Source organism: Lutra lutra, chromosome 4 (assembly GCF_902655055.1).
Source record: "Lutra lutra chromosome 4, mLutLut1.2, whole genome shotgun sequence".
Classification (NCBI taxonomy): Eukaryota; Metazoa; Chordata; class Mammalia; order Carnivora; family Mustelidae; genus Lutra; species Lutra lutra.
The window spans coordinates 197,105,619-197,120,956 of NC_062281.1; the positions used below are offsets into that span (position 1 = coordinate 197,105,619).

Below are 15,338 nucleotides of genomic sequence, written 5' to 3' on the forward strand. Positions count from 1 at the left end.
ACGAGGCCTGCCCTCGTGCTGCCTGGCGGGGCCTCGGACCCGTGCTGGCCGGGCTCTTCCTGGCCTGCCAGCTCTCGGGCTCCCGGTCTAGCGGGACAGGGCGTCGCCGTGGCAAAGGGGGGTGCTTGCCACTGCCCAGGGTGTCCACCAGCTCCACTCTCCCTTCTGTTGGCACCAGCAGCTCCTCCCCCAACTCCGGTGTCGGCCCTCGCTCTCGGGCCTCACTTGCCCCAACCCCCATCCCACTCCTTTGGCGGCCTTGCGGGCACAGCGGCCTGCCCTCGGCCTTCCTGCCTCCCGCGCCCCTGAGCAACCCCAAGACACTCCCAGGGACCCTGGGCTGCTTGGGCTCAGCCTGCTCTCCTGGGGATGCTCCACATTTGTGCCTTCGTTTACCCCATTTCCCCGGGAAAAGCCCGCCGTGGCCTGGGCCTCTGAGGACCGCATCCTCACCCCAAGGAGCTGTGGGGAAGTTGGGGTGTCCCGGCCACAGGCTCCCCACATGAAGCGGGGCACAGGCCGAGCGGCCCCACCCCGCGGGCCCCAAGGCTGGCCGCCCTCCCTCCCAAGAAAGGTGCGCAGACTTCGGAGAGAAAGTGCTTTATGAGCGGCCTCGGTCCCGCGGGCAGCTCAGCCGCGCACGCGGACCCGCCAGGAGTACGTGCTGAGCACGCGCTGCCGCTGGCGCACCACACACGTGTAGGTGCCCTCGTTGATGGCGTTGGCGATGATGCTCAGGTGCGCCTCGCCCAGCGCCAGGTAGCCGGGGTAGGAGAACTCCAGGGGCTCCTGGTCCTTGTACCAGCTGCGGGGAGCAGGGCACGAGGCTGGCCGGGGTCCCGAGTCCCCGCCACCCACCCTTGGTGGGGAGGGCACAGGGCGGGGCCACTCACTACACTTTGCCTTTCTTGTGCAGGATCTTCTGGCCACAGCGGAAGGTCACGTTCCGGCCCTCGGGCACCAGCCTGGTCTTGGTTCTGGGCGGGGGCGCGGTGGCAGCCACCGTGGGGAAGGGAAACTCTGCAGAGCGGCGGGAGGGGCCGGCTCAGAGAGGGCCACAGCGGCACCCCGCCCCCCGCCTCTGGCCAGAGCCGGCCAGCAGAGGGGCCTCGGCCTCACCGTAGCAGAAGTCACAGCTGCTGGGGCAGAGCCTCTTCATGAGCCTGCGGCGGGTGTCGCAGAAGCCCCTCCGGGCCCAGGATGTGCACACAAAGAGCCGGTCCAGGCAGCCTGCAGGAGGTTGACCCGGCCTTAGGCCTTAGGCCTACCCTCCCGCCCGCCCGGCCGCCCAGCCCCCACAGCACTCACCGTACAGCCGGTGCAGCCCCCACAGCTCGTCCTGCGACAGCGTCTTCCAGCCGCGCAGAGTGGCATTCAGGTGCATGAGCGCCCGGCCGTGCTGCGAGTGCATCAGGCCCAGCGCGTGGCCGATCTCGTGGGCCGCTACGTGCACCAGGTCGGTGAGCCAGACGCCTGCGGGGCCCGCGGGTCAGCCCCTCGAGCCCCGGCCCAGCCCTCCCCCGGCTCTGCCGACGGTGGCCTGCCGGGGCTGCCGGGGCTGCGGCCCGCGGAGCCTCCCTCAGCACAGCCATGGGAAGATAAGAATGTTCCAGAGGCAGTGAGCTCGGTCCCCAGGAATGCAGCTCCAGCTCCGTCTCCAGCAGCAGGGCGGGGGGGGGGGGGGGGGGGGGGTGTTCAGGGCTCCTGGAACCCAGGCCTATGGCCTCCTCCCAGCCTCCCTCTTCCTGCCTACTTGACCCTAAATCGCAGCCACCACCCCCAAAGCCCTCCTGCTGTGCCCACCCTGGTGCAGAGGGCCCTTCAGGAGTCCAGGCCATCACCTTTCTTCCAGCTGTAGCGCGTGGGGCCCAGGACCCAGTACTCGCTGTCGTCAAAGTGGATGCCGCCGTGCGGAGGGAAGAAGGCGTGCGCCAGCTCGCCTGTCGGGCCATCGAAACAGTGGTGCAGTGCGGAGACCAGGCAGTCCGTGTGGTTGACCGGGTAGAAGCCTGGGGGAGCACAGGGCTGAGAGGGGGCCACAGGGCCAGGCGGGGGCGGGGGCACGGTGCGCACCTATGCGGAGGTCGCTGGGCTGCTCAGGGGCCACCTCTCGGAAGCTGAAGGGGGACACGTCACTCCACATGCGGAAGGCAGTAGCCAGGCCCCGCCGGGTCTCACTGGGGCTCAGCAGGTTCCGCGGGAAGGAGAGGATCCTGGGATGGGGGTTAAGGTCAAGGGTGGTGGCAGGGCTAGGGCACGCTCCCCTGTGCCCACCGTCCTGAGCCACAATCACACCTGTAGGTGAGGTTGAAGTGGTCCCAGCGCAGCCTGGCTGGGGTCAGTGTGTATCGGCGTCTGCGCGGCACCTGGAGGGGCGGAGGACCGGGTCCTGGAGTGGCGAAGACATCCGCCTGGTAGGGTGCGGCGACGGCTCCCTTCAAGGAAAGCGAGTGCTCGTGGGGACACAGTAGGGACAGTCCCCATGTCTGAAAAAGCTTGGAAAAAGAACTAAAGAAAGCAGGCGGGTGCGTGCTTCAGGGAGCCTTGAAATTCCCTCCTTTGGTGTTTCTGCGAGTTTGGGTTTTCTAGCCCAGCCAGCGTGCTGCTCTCACAGCCAAGAAAAGAAGGTTACTAACCACAGCCCAGGTCGGACTGGGCGGAGCTGGAGGCCTGATACTGGCTTCCTCCTCCCCCGGCCCCCTCCCCCCCGGGGACACGCAGGCTCTCAGACTCTCCGGCCACCCACCCGTCCGCCCAGCCACACCCGCTCTCACCTGTGCCCCGCTGGCCCCCAACCGGGCGGCAGGAGCCCCGAGCCGGGCCAGCAGCAGGAGTGCGGGCAGCAGGCACAGGGCGCCCAGCACAGCTTCCAGCCGGCGGGCCTGGGCTTGGGCCCCCGACGCCGCTGAGGACATGCAGGGCCCAAGGCCCATGGCGGCTGCGGATTCACTGTCGGGGCCTCGGGCCCAGTGGGGCTGCGCGGGGAGGCGCTGCGAGCGGCTCGGGTTACAGGGATGTGTACAGGGGGAGGTGCGTGCCCCTAAAGGAACAAGCTGGCTGGCCGTCCCCACTGTCAGGACAGTCCTGCCGCCAGCCTGGGGTGCGGACCAGGGGCCTGTGGGTCGGTGGCAGCAGCCTGGGCAGGGCCTGCTGGGCGGGGTCACGTGGGGGGTGGGGGCGAGGAGGTCCCGGCAGCGAGAGGAAGGATAGACAGACGCCAGAGGCTCCCGCGAAGGGAAGTGTAGGCAGTTGGGGTCCCCAGTCCTCTTCCACTGGATGGCGCTCCTCCAGCTCCCTGACCAGCGAGCGAGACCTGGGAGAGCAGGCTCTGTTCTCGCCAACTCAGGACCTGTCCCCTGCCCCAGCGGCTGCCTGACCCAGGTCCTGGAGAGAGGGGTGGGGATGAGGAGTGTGAGTACTGGGTGCTTGGGGTGGGCAAGAGGCAGGGACGTGGGGACAGCACCCCAGAGAACCAGGCTGGGGTAGCTGAAGGCAGCAGCCCCTATGGAGCTAAAAGGGAAGCGAACGAGGTGCGGGCTTTGTGGGAGCAGGGAAGCCCGGGCTGGGGCCAAGGTCTGGAACGGGCCTGGGTTGGGGGGCCAGGGGATCAGCGTCCTGAGGCTGGAAGCCTCGACGGGGCGGCCTGTTCGGGAGGCCTGAGAGGGCCGGAGCAGACAGGGACTGGTGTGGGGAGGGAGCAGAGGAAGAGGCACACGGCCAGACCAGGCCGGGGGGCTTGGCACTCCGTGTTCTCCATCCAGGCCTTGCGCCCAGAGTGACAGCGGCACACCAGGCCAGCGGGGTCAGTGCCAAGCAGCTGGCCGACAGCCGGGAGGCTCCGGGGGAGCATTTTGGGTAGTTCTTGGAAAGCGCCCTGTCCGGCTGCGGAGCCCAGTGGAGAGCTGCACCCCTGCTCTTCATGGCGGAATACTTGCCCCAACAAACGGCTCCCTTCTGCCCTGGGTCTGCCTTCTCCCCCGGGGCCCTGTTCCGGCCTACCACTGGGCTCAAGGGTCGGTAAGATCCTACCCATGCCCCCACCCCGCCTGAAACCCCTTCCCCAACTCTCTGCTTAGCAGGGACCCCACCCGCCGAGAGAGAACAGGGTCAGAGACGACCTCACAGCCCGCGGGGGTTAGAGAAAGGGGCAGTGAGGGCGACGCAGCAGCGGGTCGGGGGAAGCCCACCGGCGGGGTGGACACCGGGACTTCTGGCGGACTCCACGTCCCCAGGCTCCATACTTCCGCGGCCCCAGGCCGGGAGCCTGGGAGGCGGCCTGCGTCTCGGCCCGGGGGCAGGACTCCGGCTCCCGGAACGGGGTCTGCGCGGGGGTCTGGAAGCGTCAGCGCTAGAAAGGGCAGGACGCGCGAGGCACGGGCCAAAGCGCAGAGCCCGGAGCGGAGGGGGAGGGGGGCGCCGCGCAGGCCAGCCCGGGTCGGGGGCAGCGACGGGGCGGGGCGGGACCCCGGGGCGGACAACCACCCCCACCCCCGCCCCGAGCCCGGCCCAGGCAGGCACCAAGCGGAAAAGTCCGAGAATCTTTTTATAAAACACGGCGCGGGGGCTTGCGAAGGCGACGGGGGGACGTGGCTCCGGAAGGCGGCGGGCGCGGCCGGGGCGCGGGGCGGGGGGGGCTACACGAAGATCTGGATGCGGTCGCGGATGGGCTGGCGGCAGATGGGGCAGGCGCTGAGCGCGGCGCCGCAGGGTGCGCACGCGCCGTGGCCGCACTGGAACACGAGGCGGATGTGGCTGTCGATGCAGATGGGGCAGGTGATGCGCTCCTCCATCTGCCGGTAGCGGCTCTGCAGCTCCTCCACCAGCTGCCGCGGCGGGCCGGGCGCCGGGGTCGCGCTGGCCACCTCCGTGCCGTCTGCGGGCCGGCACCGGGGACGGGTGTGGGAAGGCAAGGTTGAGGGGAGGCGGGGCGGGGCGCGGGGCGGGGCGGGCGGGCGCGGGCGGGGCGGGGCGGGGCGGGCGCGGGCGGGGCGGGGCGGGGCGGGGCGGGCGCGGGGCGGGCGCGGGCGGGGCGCGGGCGGGGCGGGGCGGGGCGGGGCGGGCGCGGGGCGGGCGCGGGCGGGGCGGGGCGGGGCGGGCGCGGGCGGGGCGGGGCGGGGCGGGCGGGCACGCACCTGGGCGCAGCTTCTTGCCGATGGCCACCTGGCACCTGATGCACTTCTTCATCCTGCGCGCGCATTCTGCGGGGCGGGGGTAGGTGGGGCGGGTGCGCGCGGACTCGGGCACTCCCCCGCACCCCCGCAGCCCCCGCACTCACCCTCGCACACCGTGCGGTGCTGGCACGGCGAGAACAGCACCAGCAGCGCCAGCTCCGAGCACACCAGGCACTCCGCGGCCTCGGGCCCCGACGGTGCGGCCACGTGCAGGTTCGTCACGGTGTTGGGGGGCCCCTGCACCAGCCTCGGGCCCGCGGCCGCGCCCCCGCTGCCGCCCGCACGCCGCTCCCTGCGGTGGGAGGAGGGGGCTTGAAAGGGGCCCCGGTGGGGGGAGGGCGCCCGGGCCCACACCAACCCCCCCGGCTCACCGAAAGCGCTGCGCGCAGCCCTGCAGGGCCTTGAGCACGCGGCCCTCGGCGGCCAGGTCCAGCGGGCTCCGGCCGCGGTGGTTGGCGTAGCTCAGGTCGGCGCCCTCCAGCGCCAGGAAGCAGGCGATCGCCGTGCCCGCCGTCAGCTCCCCGCTGCCCGGGAGGCCCGAAGCCTGTAGCTGGGCGGCAGACAGAGGCCGGTGAGGGCGGGCGCGCCGGAGCAGGCCCCAGGGCAGGCCCAGTGGCCGTCGGGGACGCCCTACCAGCCCCTGGCTGCCTGGGCCTCGGGTCAGAGCCTCGGGCACCCCATCACCATCTGAGGCCGTGGGAACAGGAAGGAGGCAGACAGGAAAGGGGCCCCCACCAGGGAGCCACAGGCGAGGAGCTGAGTTCCCAGATGGTACCCCCCCCACACACACACCCCACACCACATCCCCTTTCCCAGGCTGGTCAGGCCACACTGCCGACCGGGTCGCACAAAACGCCTCCAGCAAACCCCAGCGCCCCAGCCCAACCCATCCCCACGAAGGCCTGGCTTCCTGGGCAGACGCCCACAGCCGAGGTGGACAGTCCCTCAGGCCCCGCCTGTTGTCTGCAGCTGGGCAGTCCGGCCCACTTCTGCAGCACCCAGATCCACACTTCCTCACCCTGGACAGCAGCTGTAAGGGCCCTGGGTCCCCCCCGGCCCCATCAGCCACTAGAGGCAGCAGCTGATGACGCTGCAGCGCCACGTGCAGGGCCGTGTCCCCCTCCTCGTCCTCAGCATTGACGCTGCAGCCTGCGTCCACCAGCAGCGGCACCAGCCCCACGTGGGCCTGCTGCACGGCCAGGTGCAGCGGGGACTGGAGCTTCCGGTTGCGGACATTCACGTCACAGCGGCCCTGAGGAAAGGGCAGAGGGGGTGGGCACCGGCTCAGCCCAGGGACCCCAGCTAGGTCCTGACCCCCAAGGCCCCAGGCCGGTCCAGGGCCCCGTGTCCACACCTCGCGGATGAGAACCTGGGCCACCTCCCGGTGGTTGTTAAGGGCGGCCAAATGCAAGGCCGTGAAGCCGTCCTCCTTCTTGGCATCCACCAGCTGGCGTGCGCGAGCAAGAATCCTCCTGACAGCTCTGGGGGAGTGGGGAGATGTACCTGGGGTCCAGACTGTGCCCCCAGTGGCCCAGCAGCACCACGGGAGTCTGGTCCACTGGGTGTGCTCCTCCCCCCCAACTCACAGCGTGTGGCCCTTGAGGGACGCGTGGTGCAGCAGGGTGAAGCCCTGGCTGTTCGTGGCGGTGACGTCGATGCCCGGCACCTCAGTGAGGACCTCCACGATGCCGCTGGCGCCAGCGCCCACCGAGATGGCACAGTGCAGAGGCGTGTTGGCATGCGCGTCCTGCCGGCGGGGACCCAGGGGTCACTCGGCAGGAAGGTCAACACCATTGCGTCCTTGAGCCCAGGACCAGCGGACCCAGCACTTACGGGCAGGTTGACGTCACAGCCGCGCTCACAGAGGACCCTCACGACCTCCAGGAAGCCTCTCTGCACGGCCACGTGGAGGGCTGCGCTCCGGGCGCCGTTCAGGGCATCGGCCCCGCAGCCGGAGCTCAGGAGCAAGCGGGCAGCCTCGGGCTGGTTCCTGACAGGAGAGGGGGCAGGAGGGCGCGATGCCCACTGACCTGCGGGCTGCCCCGTCCCCCACCGCACCCTGGACCGGGCCTCACCCCAGGGCGGCGTAGTGCAGCGCCGTGTTGCCCTCGTCATCTGGCAGGTCCACGGCCGCCCGGGCCTGCAGCAGCAGCCGCACCAGCTCTACCTGGCCCAGGTAGGCGGCCACCTGCAGGGCTGTCCTTCCCTGGTTCTTGGTATCCACCTGCCGGGAGAGCCCACGGGTCAGTCACTGTCCTCCTCCCCGCTCCCCGGGGCTGGCTGAAGGGAGGGCAGGGGGGTGTCGGGAACTCGCCTGCTCGGGGTGCCGCCTCAGCAGGTCCAGGGCCCCAGCCGTACTGCCCAGGGCCACCTCCACCACCAGTCTCCCCGGGTGCTCAAGATCACTCTTCTGGGCTCGCAGCCTGTCCAGGGCAACACTCAGGGAGCCTAGGCGGGGCAGGGCTTCAGTTAAGGGACGGCCCAGCGTGGCCCCGCCTCCTGCGGCCGCCCCAGCCGGGCTCGCGCACTTTTGTTCTCCCTGGCACGCTCAGCCACGTCCAGGTTGGCGTCCTCCTCGGGCCGGTAGGCCACCAGGCAGGAGGGGCTGAAGGTCCACGGCTGACCGCCGACCACCACGCGCAGGTTCCCGTCTCTGAAAACCTTCACCACCTTCCCGACGCGGCCCAGGGCCTGCATGGGGAGAGAGGAAGGTCACTGGCGGGTCTCCTGGCAGGGCAGGAGGGGAGGAGGGGCTGGGCATTGGGGCACTCACAGGAGCCATGTCATCTGTCCACTCGCCATGCCCAGCCTGCAGCCGCTTCACGGTGTCAAGGTCATCGATGACCCGCACCACATCGCCCACCCAGAAGGCGTTGTGCTGAGTGAGAGAGAGGCACGTGAGGGGCACCCCCAGGCAGGTGTGGCTGCCCTGGGCCATGGAGCAGGAGGGCACCTCCACAGAATAGGCAGACCTGAACTTGACCCCAGCCCCTGCCTCAGAGGTGGAGGAGAGTCACATGTGACCAGGTCAGTCCTGGGTGGGCAGCCCTGGAGCCATAGGGGTGACAGCCAGAGAAGACCAAAGCCAACTCCGGGGGTGAAAGCCAAGGTGGGCCTGTCCCTACACTCAGACAGAGAAGGAGGCGGCACGGCCAAGGCCAGTCCAGACTGGCAGAGGAGGAGGTGTGGGTGGGACCTGGGGCGACCAGGGGGCAGGGCCAGACTACCATGGGGGTGCGGGTCAGGAGCTACTTCTCCATCCCCAAACCTTTCCTGGCCACTTCCCCCACACCTGTGCCCTCCCCTGTATGAGACTTACACTGCAAACCATGGGTCTCATGGCACCCACCCCAACCCCCCCACCTTCTAGGGGCCAGAACTCCAGGTCCAGAGCCCAGTGCTGGGGTACACGCCTCCACCCAGGGCCCCGATCCGCACAGCACAGTGCCCACCCCTTTCCCTGCCACCCTGGGCTGTGTCCACCCTCTTCCTAAAGGGCCTTTCCACTGCCCCAAGTGCTCCCCTTGCCACACCACTGAAGAACGTTTTAGAAGGTGACTTCCCACCGCTAATGCTACAGTGGCTTCTTGGCCCAGCAGGATGAAAGCCAGTGCCCGGGCTGCCAGCCCCCAGCCTCCACCAGTGCCCAACACCTCACCTGCCTCTCTCCCTTCACGCCGGGATCCCCTCCCTGCGGAACTCAGCCCCTCTGGACCCCACAAAGCCCTCCCCTGTTCCCTAGGGACTGGAGAAAGGCATTCCCAGAGCCGATGAGGTACACGGAGGGGTGCAGAAGCGAACAGACGGGGCTCAGCCCAGCCCCCCATGCACCTTGGTGAGAGCCCCAGGGTGGAAGGTCCAGCGCGTCTCACGGCCGAACTGCACGCGCACATCCCCACGGTCCGTGATGCGGTGCACGGTGCCCGTCTGTCCGATAAACTGTGGCGGGTCACGGAGGCTGTGGCTGGGTGGAGTGGGAGGGCTGGGGGTCCAGAGGATGTGGGGATGGGAGGGGGGGCTCAGCAGGCGGGGCGGCTCACCTCCGCCATCCGGGGGTTCCACCCGCCGTGGCCTTCCTGCATCTCCCTCAGGATGTCTGTGTCCAGCAGACACTTAACCTTGTCCCCGTGCTGGAAAGGCTGGCCATCGGCACTCACCCTGCGCTGCAGCTCCGCCGGCTTGCCTGAGGGCGGGTGACAGGCCCCCTTCAGCGGCGTCACCCCCCGCCAGCAGCGTCCCTCCACTCAGCAACTTCAGCACCCAGCCCCAGCCCAGCGCTGCCCCAGGACCCAGCCAGGGCAGGAGGCCCGCTGGGCAGGCAGGTGTGGTGTCCTTGGGGCCAAACCCTACCGAGCCTTGGGAGATGCTCCTTGTAGTAGAAGCCACCAGCTGCCTCGCCCACACACTTGAGGTCCACCTTGCCCTTGTGGCCCACACGGTACACATTGGTGGTGCCATCGGCCCACGTCACACTGGCCACACTCCGGCCCGTCTCCACGTCCCAGCCACGGATGTCCACCACTCGGCCTGGCTTCCCTTCCCCTCCTGGGGGGACAGAGGCCCCATGGCAGGCTAAGCCAGTGCCACAAGGCTCACACACAGCCAGCGGCAGCCTAGACCCCCACTCACCGTCCTGTGAGCCCCACTCCCAGTCCGGGCCCCGCACCACCTTCGCGCCTTGGAAGATGCCCCTCAACGGGATCCTTGGGAGGCCCTGGCGGGGACTCAGGGTGACCCTGCAAGAGAGCAAGTGGGTGCTGGGCCACGTGGGAGGCAGGGGAGGGTGCGAGCCTGGCCCCACCCGGCTCTCAGGGAGGAGGGCTGGCCCCGCTGGTCAGTGCCCTCCACTCTGGGCCCCCTCACAGCGTGGCCTCCACGTGTGCCGCCCTCCCTCCACACCTGCTGCCCCCTACTGAACCGCTGAGCTGTTAGGGTTGCCCCAGAGCTCAGCACACAGCCTGGCCCAGGGAGGGCTCAGCACAGAGAAACAGAAGAGTGAGGAACACAGGCTTGCCCAGAGGCGCCCAGACAGCTGGTCCCCCTTCCTGCTCTGGCCAGCAGGCAGCTGGGATCGAACACACACCCTCCCCCAGGCACAGGGACCGGTCCAGGAGATGGGGCAGCAGCCTCTTGTGCGTGGGGCCTCTGGGTGGCCGCCCCAGCCCAGGAGATCCTCCCAGCTTCGTCCCCTCCGCACGCCCCCTCCAGCGACAGAGCCCCCTAGGCTGGCCAGCAGGGTGTCCCCAGCTGCGTCTCTGGGTTAGTTCCCAGCACAGGCCACTGGGGATGCCAGCCACACAGGCCATCACAGTGCCCCCGGCACAGCTGCCCGGGGGAGCCAGCCTGGCTGGTGCCAGGACAGACACACCCCCCCGCACAGCACCAACCTCTGCAGGCCCGCTCCAGTGGACAGGGCTACCTTCCTTGGGACGTGGGGGCTGGTGTCAGTGACCAGGCCTCTGGAGGGACCATGACCTCGGTCACTCTTCCAGGAAGCAGCTCAGGAAGGGCTCGAGCTGCAGCCTGGGGAGCGCGTGGCCGGGACCAAGGCCGGCTCCAGGCCTGGGGGGCCGCCGGCTAGAAACTCACGGGCGGGAGTGGGCCGTCTCGTAGCGCTCGAAGGCGTGGGCCAGGTCGTGCCTGTTGTGCATGTAGCACTGCGTGCACAGGTCGTAGTCGAAGCAGACGCGGCACTTCCAGCGCATGCCCCGCAGCCCGTGCTTCTTGCAGCAGTCGCAGATGATGTTGGGGTGGCGAACGCCTGGGGGCAGGGCAGGGTCAGGGTGCACCAGGCCCTGCCCCACCCCCACACCCCAGGCGCCGCCGTGGACTCACGCACGCACCGATCTGCGCGTTGTCGTAGAGCAGCAGGTCGTGCGCGCCCTGGTAGCCTGCGCGGTAGTTGGTGCGGGTGCCGTGGTCCCACTGCACGACTACCGTGCGGTCAGGGGTTGAGGGGCTACCATGGCGGCCAAGCTCCACCACCGTGCCCACGCCGCCCTCACCGCCATCCTGCTGGCCCCATTTCCAGTCCACGCCGCGCACCACACGCATGCCCACCTGCACGCCCGCCTGGGGGTCTGGGTCCATGGTGGGTGGGGCCGCTCCGGGACCTGCAGGCAGACGGCACCCTCAGGCCACATCAAGAAGGCTACACTGGCTCTCACCGGCTCTGCGAGGGCTGCCACGGAGGCAGGTGGGGACAAGTCTGGGAGAGCTAGGCAGGGAGGGGGAGGACAGCATGTGCAAATGTCCTGAGGCTGAAGGAAGTGTGGTAAGTGCATGTGCTATGGACCGCAGGAGGCTCACCTGGCCCACGGCCAGCAGCAGGGGACACTAGTCTGGAAAGTGGCACCTGTCCTGAAGGAAAGCTGGGCACCTCTGGAGAGGCCCCTCCAGCTGCTATGAGACCCTGCCTCCAGGTGATCACAGGCAGAAGTGGGGGGGGCAGTCCTGGTGAGAGGATGGCGGACCCCCAAGGAACAAGACCTGGCAAATGCCCACAGAGGGTCCACCTGTGCCAACAGACCCAGTTCTGGGCGGTTGGCACACAGTGGGCTACCAGCACCGACTGTTCTGAAATCGGTGGATTCATATGGCAGATATCAACACAAAGGTAAGACAACAATGCTTCCAGAAGAAAACGGACTCTTGTTCATGTGGCCGGTGAGTCAGGCTGCACCCGAGTCAGGAACTAGCGTCCATCAAGACACCATGAAGAGACTAAAATGGCCACAGCCCCGAGAAGCCGCCTCTGCCCACAGGGGGCCTGTCTCCAAGGCATGCAGGGAACGCAGACATATACGGAGCAGGCACCCTGAGGTAAAGGGGCACACCCCTGGCACAGGTGCCCCCTGCCAGACTCATCAGGGTTCCGGTCACCAGGCCACTACTCACGAGGGGGACATTACCCAGGCCGGGGGACAGTGCCTTGAGGTTACTCGAGCTTCTGGGTCCTTCCTGCGGGACTGCGGCCCACCCACTCCAGACTGTACCAGAAGAAGGGGCACCTGTGTTCACAGCAACACCGTCCTGTCTCCTCAAGGGTGAACTGGGTCGTGAGATGGGATTTACCCCCAAGGGAGCCTAAACCCCACCCCGTACTAGTCACAGCCCACAGCTGGGAGGCAGAGCTCTGCAGACGCTGAAGGAAAGCAGCCACGTGCCCACCACTGGAATCCATTTACGAAAGGTTCCCAAAGCAGAAGGCAGCAGTGCCGGCCAACACGGGGCTCTGCGACACAGGACCGTCCTACCTCCTGATCCGGCTGCTCATTACAGGCCAATCGCTTATGACCTAGAACCTGGTATTATTATTTTTTAAAGATTTACTTGTTTATTTATTTGACAGACATATCACAAGTAGGCAGAAAGGCAGGCAGGAGCCCTGCTGAGCAGAGAGCCCGACGCGGGGCTCGATCCCCAGGACCCTGGGATCATGACCTGAGCTGAAGGCAGAGGCTTAACCCACTGAGCCAACCAGGCGCCCCTGGAACCTGGTATTATATGTTTCTTATTAAAGTTTTTTTGTAATTAATGACACTGCTAGATTTGAAGGACAGCTAAGAGAGAAAATCAACAGGATTTGGAGAGGTGCAGGGACTACCAGACTGGAAGAGGGCAATCAGCACCCCTCTTCTGGAGGGGGTCTCCCATGCTGCCAGCAGGGCTCTAAGGCTAGAAAACCAGCTGGCCCGGGTGTACCTGGCCGTCTCCTCACCATACGCCCAGGAGGCTGGGGGCAGACCGAGGCTGGCTGGGTGTGGCTGAGGACCAGCCAGGTCACTGCCAGCTCCCACTAGGGTCCGGGGGCCCCCCTCAGCCACAGGACACTGGCCAACAACACGGGAGGGAAACCGCACATCACCCCTCTACTGGGCCCCTCCCCAGGATCCTGCGTCCTGCCCCCCCACCAAGGCCGACCCTAGGCAACCCAGGCCTGGCCCCCCCAGGAAACACTGCCACCCGCTGGAGGCCACTGGTGGGCAGAGAGGAGGGGTGGTGGCCAGCCTTTGCCAGGGGTAGGAGCTGAGCCCCATGGGCCATCTGACACCCACCCTCTGCCCAGCTCCACTCCAAGACCCGTGTCCAGCACAGGGTGAGCAGGGCTGGGCCAGACTCAGTCTGTGGCCCAGACTCGCGTGGGTAGGATCCAGCTCCGACTTCTGCAAATTCTCCTCCCTCTTGCACAGGCTCCTTGGGGCGGCGGCCTCTCCACCCTGCCCATGGAGGACCTCCAGGGGCTTCCGCAGAAGCAGGTGGGTGTTTTGGAACGATAAACCTTCCCAACCCACGGACTAATTAGGAGGCTTTCCATGAAGAAACTCCTCACCTCGTGGGCCACTCGGCCTCCCTGTCCTGTCACTCCCTGGCTGTCCTCCCTTCCGGGCTCTGGCCCCTGCTAACATGGGGGGCCTGGGCCAAGAGCTTCTCATTTCTCCTACGGAGCAGCACCAAGCCCAGGCCTGCCGTCACAAGAACACCCCGAGAAAGCCTGGGACCCCCGGGCACCAACAAACTCCAGACAGGGAGGGACGCCACGGACCCCCGCCGGGCCGATCCCCATGGGCAGCTGCTACAGATACGCAAGCTGGGCAGAGCAGCCTGGCCCGAGCTGGCAGCCTGCATGCCCCCTCCCCTGCCTCCCTCTGCTGGGAACCTGCTCACTGGGAAGCCACCAGAACCGCTACTCCTTGCCCCTCCCACACGCCCCTCTGAGCTACACTCAGCCAGAGTGTGCCTCGTCCCAGGCAACCACGAGCCCAAACCTCGTGAGCAGACAGCCCCACTGCAGGCCCATGCGGGCAGGGGCACCCCACCTGCAGAGCCAGAAATCGGCTCCACATGAAAATAAAGGACTCAGGGCAGGAAGGACCCAAGTGTCCTGGGCCGTTCTAGGGCCGGCCGCTCAGCCTGCCCACCCGCTGGCGTTAGGGATCCGCGGGCCACACGCTACAGGAGCATTTCCAACAGGACACAGGGGCACCCGAGAAGGGCAGCAAGCTACGCTAGGAGCCTCCTGGTCTCCTGCCCTGCCCTGCCCTGCGCAGGTCTTGGCATCTGCCCTCTGCTTCAGCGTCTCCATCCAGCACGGCGCCACCTCGACTCAGGCCTGAGCGGAGCCTCCAACAGCACCCCACCCCCACCCCCCGCCGTCCCTTCCTACAGGGCCTCGGAAGCATCCTGGCACGGCATTCTAGCATGGGGGGCCGGGGAGCTTTCCAAGCCTCTCCCTCCCTTCTCTCCGCCCATCTGCCTGGTCTTTGTCAGTCGTCACCGTCGTCCCTGGGGCCCAGTGCAGAGCACGCTCCACGGGACGGCAGGTGCCCAGCCCGCCGGGTATCGGGGCTCACTATTCTTCTTCGGCAGATCCCACCAGGGTGTGTGGGGAGGGGTGGCAAGTGGGGAATGGCCCAGGCTCAGGAGTTGGGATGCAGTGACCAAAGCGAGAGAGGCTACAGAGGGAGGGGCACCCACTTCAGTGGGAACATTCACCGAGAGACTGCTTTCTGTCTCTTCCTTTGCCGGAAAAGCTGTATTCTGACATTTTCCTCAGAGCTTACAGGCCATACCCCTGCCTGGCACCCAAACCCTGGCAGAGGCTGTCAAGAAATTTTTTAAAAATAACTCTGTGGGGGCGCCTGGGTGGCTCAGTTGGTTGGGCGACTGCCTTCGGCTCAGATCATGGTCCTAGAGTCACGGGATTGAGTCCCACATTGGGCTCCCAGCTACTCGGGGAGTCTGCTGCTTCCTCTGACCTTCTCCCCTCTCATGCTCTCCCTCCCTCTCTCTCAAATAAATAAATAAGATCTTCTAAAAAAATAAAATAAAATAAAATAAAACGACTCTGCAGCAGAGGCATCTGGTTGCCTTAGTCGGATAAGCATCTGACTCTTGATTTCGGCTCAGGTCTTGAAGTCGGGGTCATGAGATCAGGCCCCTCAGGCTCCACGGTCAGCGGGGTCTGCTTAAGATTCTCTCTCCGCCTCCCTCAGACCCTCCCCCTCACTGACATGCGAGGACGCACCGGCACTCTGTCTCTCTAAAAAAAGAGAAAGACTCTGAGCCGGTCAAAGCACAGGACTGGAAGGACAGACGCACACTTAGCAAAAGTTAACTCACCTTAGAACACAGACCAGCCTCAAGTCAGCGCTCCAGACCCTCAGC

The 15,338-nt window shown here is 67.1% G+C and overlaps 2 protein-coding genes across 6 annotated transcripts; both read right to left on the reverse strand.

Moving 5' to 3' along the window:
* Window positions 1–588: 588 nt before the first annotated feature.
* On the reverse strand, window positions 589–3,798 carry MMP23B (matrix metallopeptidase 23B). Of its 2 annotated transcripts, none has more exons than XM_047724353.1 (8): window positions 2,775–3,798; window positions 2,296–2,435; window positions 2,074–2,213; window positions 1,842–1,940; window positions 1,309–1,473; window positions 1,120–1,230; window positions 894–1,020; window positions 589–805 (listed from the first exon to the last, which is right to left on the reverse strand). In XM_047724353.1, exons 1-8 carry the CDS (start codon window positions 2,931–2,933, stop codon window positions 631–633), a joined length of 1,116 nt encoding a protein of 371 aa, XP_047580309.1. In that variant the 5' UTR covers window positions 2,934–3,798; the 3' UTR covers window positions 589–630. The 2 variants fall into 2 exon arrangements, with proteins under 2 accessions (XP_047580309.1, XP_047580308.1); XM_047724352.1 differs by having other exon boundaries at window positions 1,842–2,009.
* A 732-nt stretch (window positions 3,799–4,530) lies between these two features.
* MIB2 (MIB E3 ubiquitin protein ligase 2) lies at window positions 4,531–12,475 on the reverse strand. Of its 4 annotated transcripts, none has more exons than XM_047724343.1 (19): window positions 11,481–12,475; window positions 11,015–11,284; window positions 10,761–10,932; window positions 9,801–9,907; window positions 9,522–9,716; window positions 9,212–9,354; window positions 9,003–9,098; window positions 7,945–8,049; window positions 7,700–7,862; window positions 7,486–7,619; window positions 7,247–7,395; window positions 7,005–7,161; window positions 6,758–6,918; window positions 6,526–6,652; window positions 6,190–6,423; window positions 5,543–5,721; window positions 5,276–5,463; window positions 5,133–5,198; window positions 4,531–4,873 (listed from the first exon to the last, which is right to left on the reverse strand). In XM_047724343.1, exons 1-19 carry the CDS (start codon window positions 11,764–11,766, stop codon window positions 4,635–4,637), a joined length of 3,171 nt encoding a protein of 1,056 aa, XP_047580299.1. In that variant the 5' UTR covers window positions 11,767–12,475; the 3' UTR covers window positions 4,531–4,634. The 4 variants fall into 4 exon arrangements, with proteins under 4 accessions (XP_047580299.1, XP_047580298.1, XP_047580301.1 ...); XM_047724342.1 differs by having other exon boundaries at window positions 9,003–9,110; XM_047724345.1 differs by lacking the exon at window positions 9,522–9,716 and having other exon boundaries at window positions 9,003–9,110.
* Between the last annotated feature and the right edge of the window lie 2,863 nt (window positions 12,476–15,338).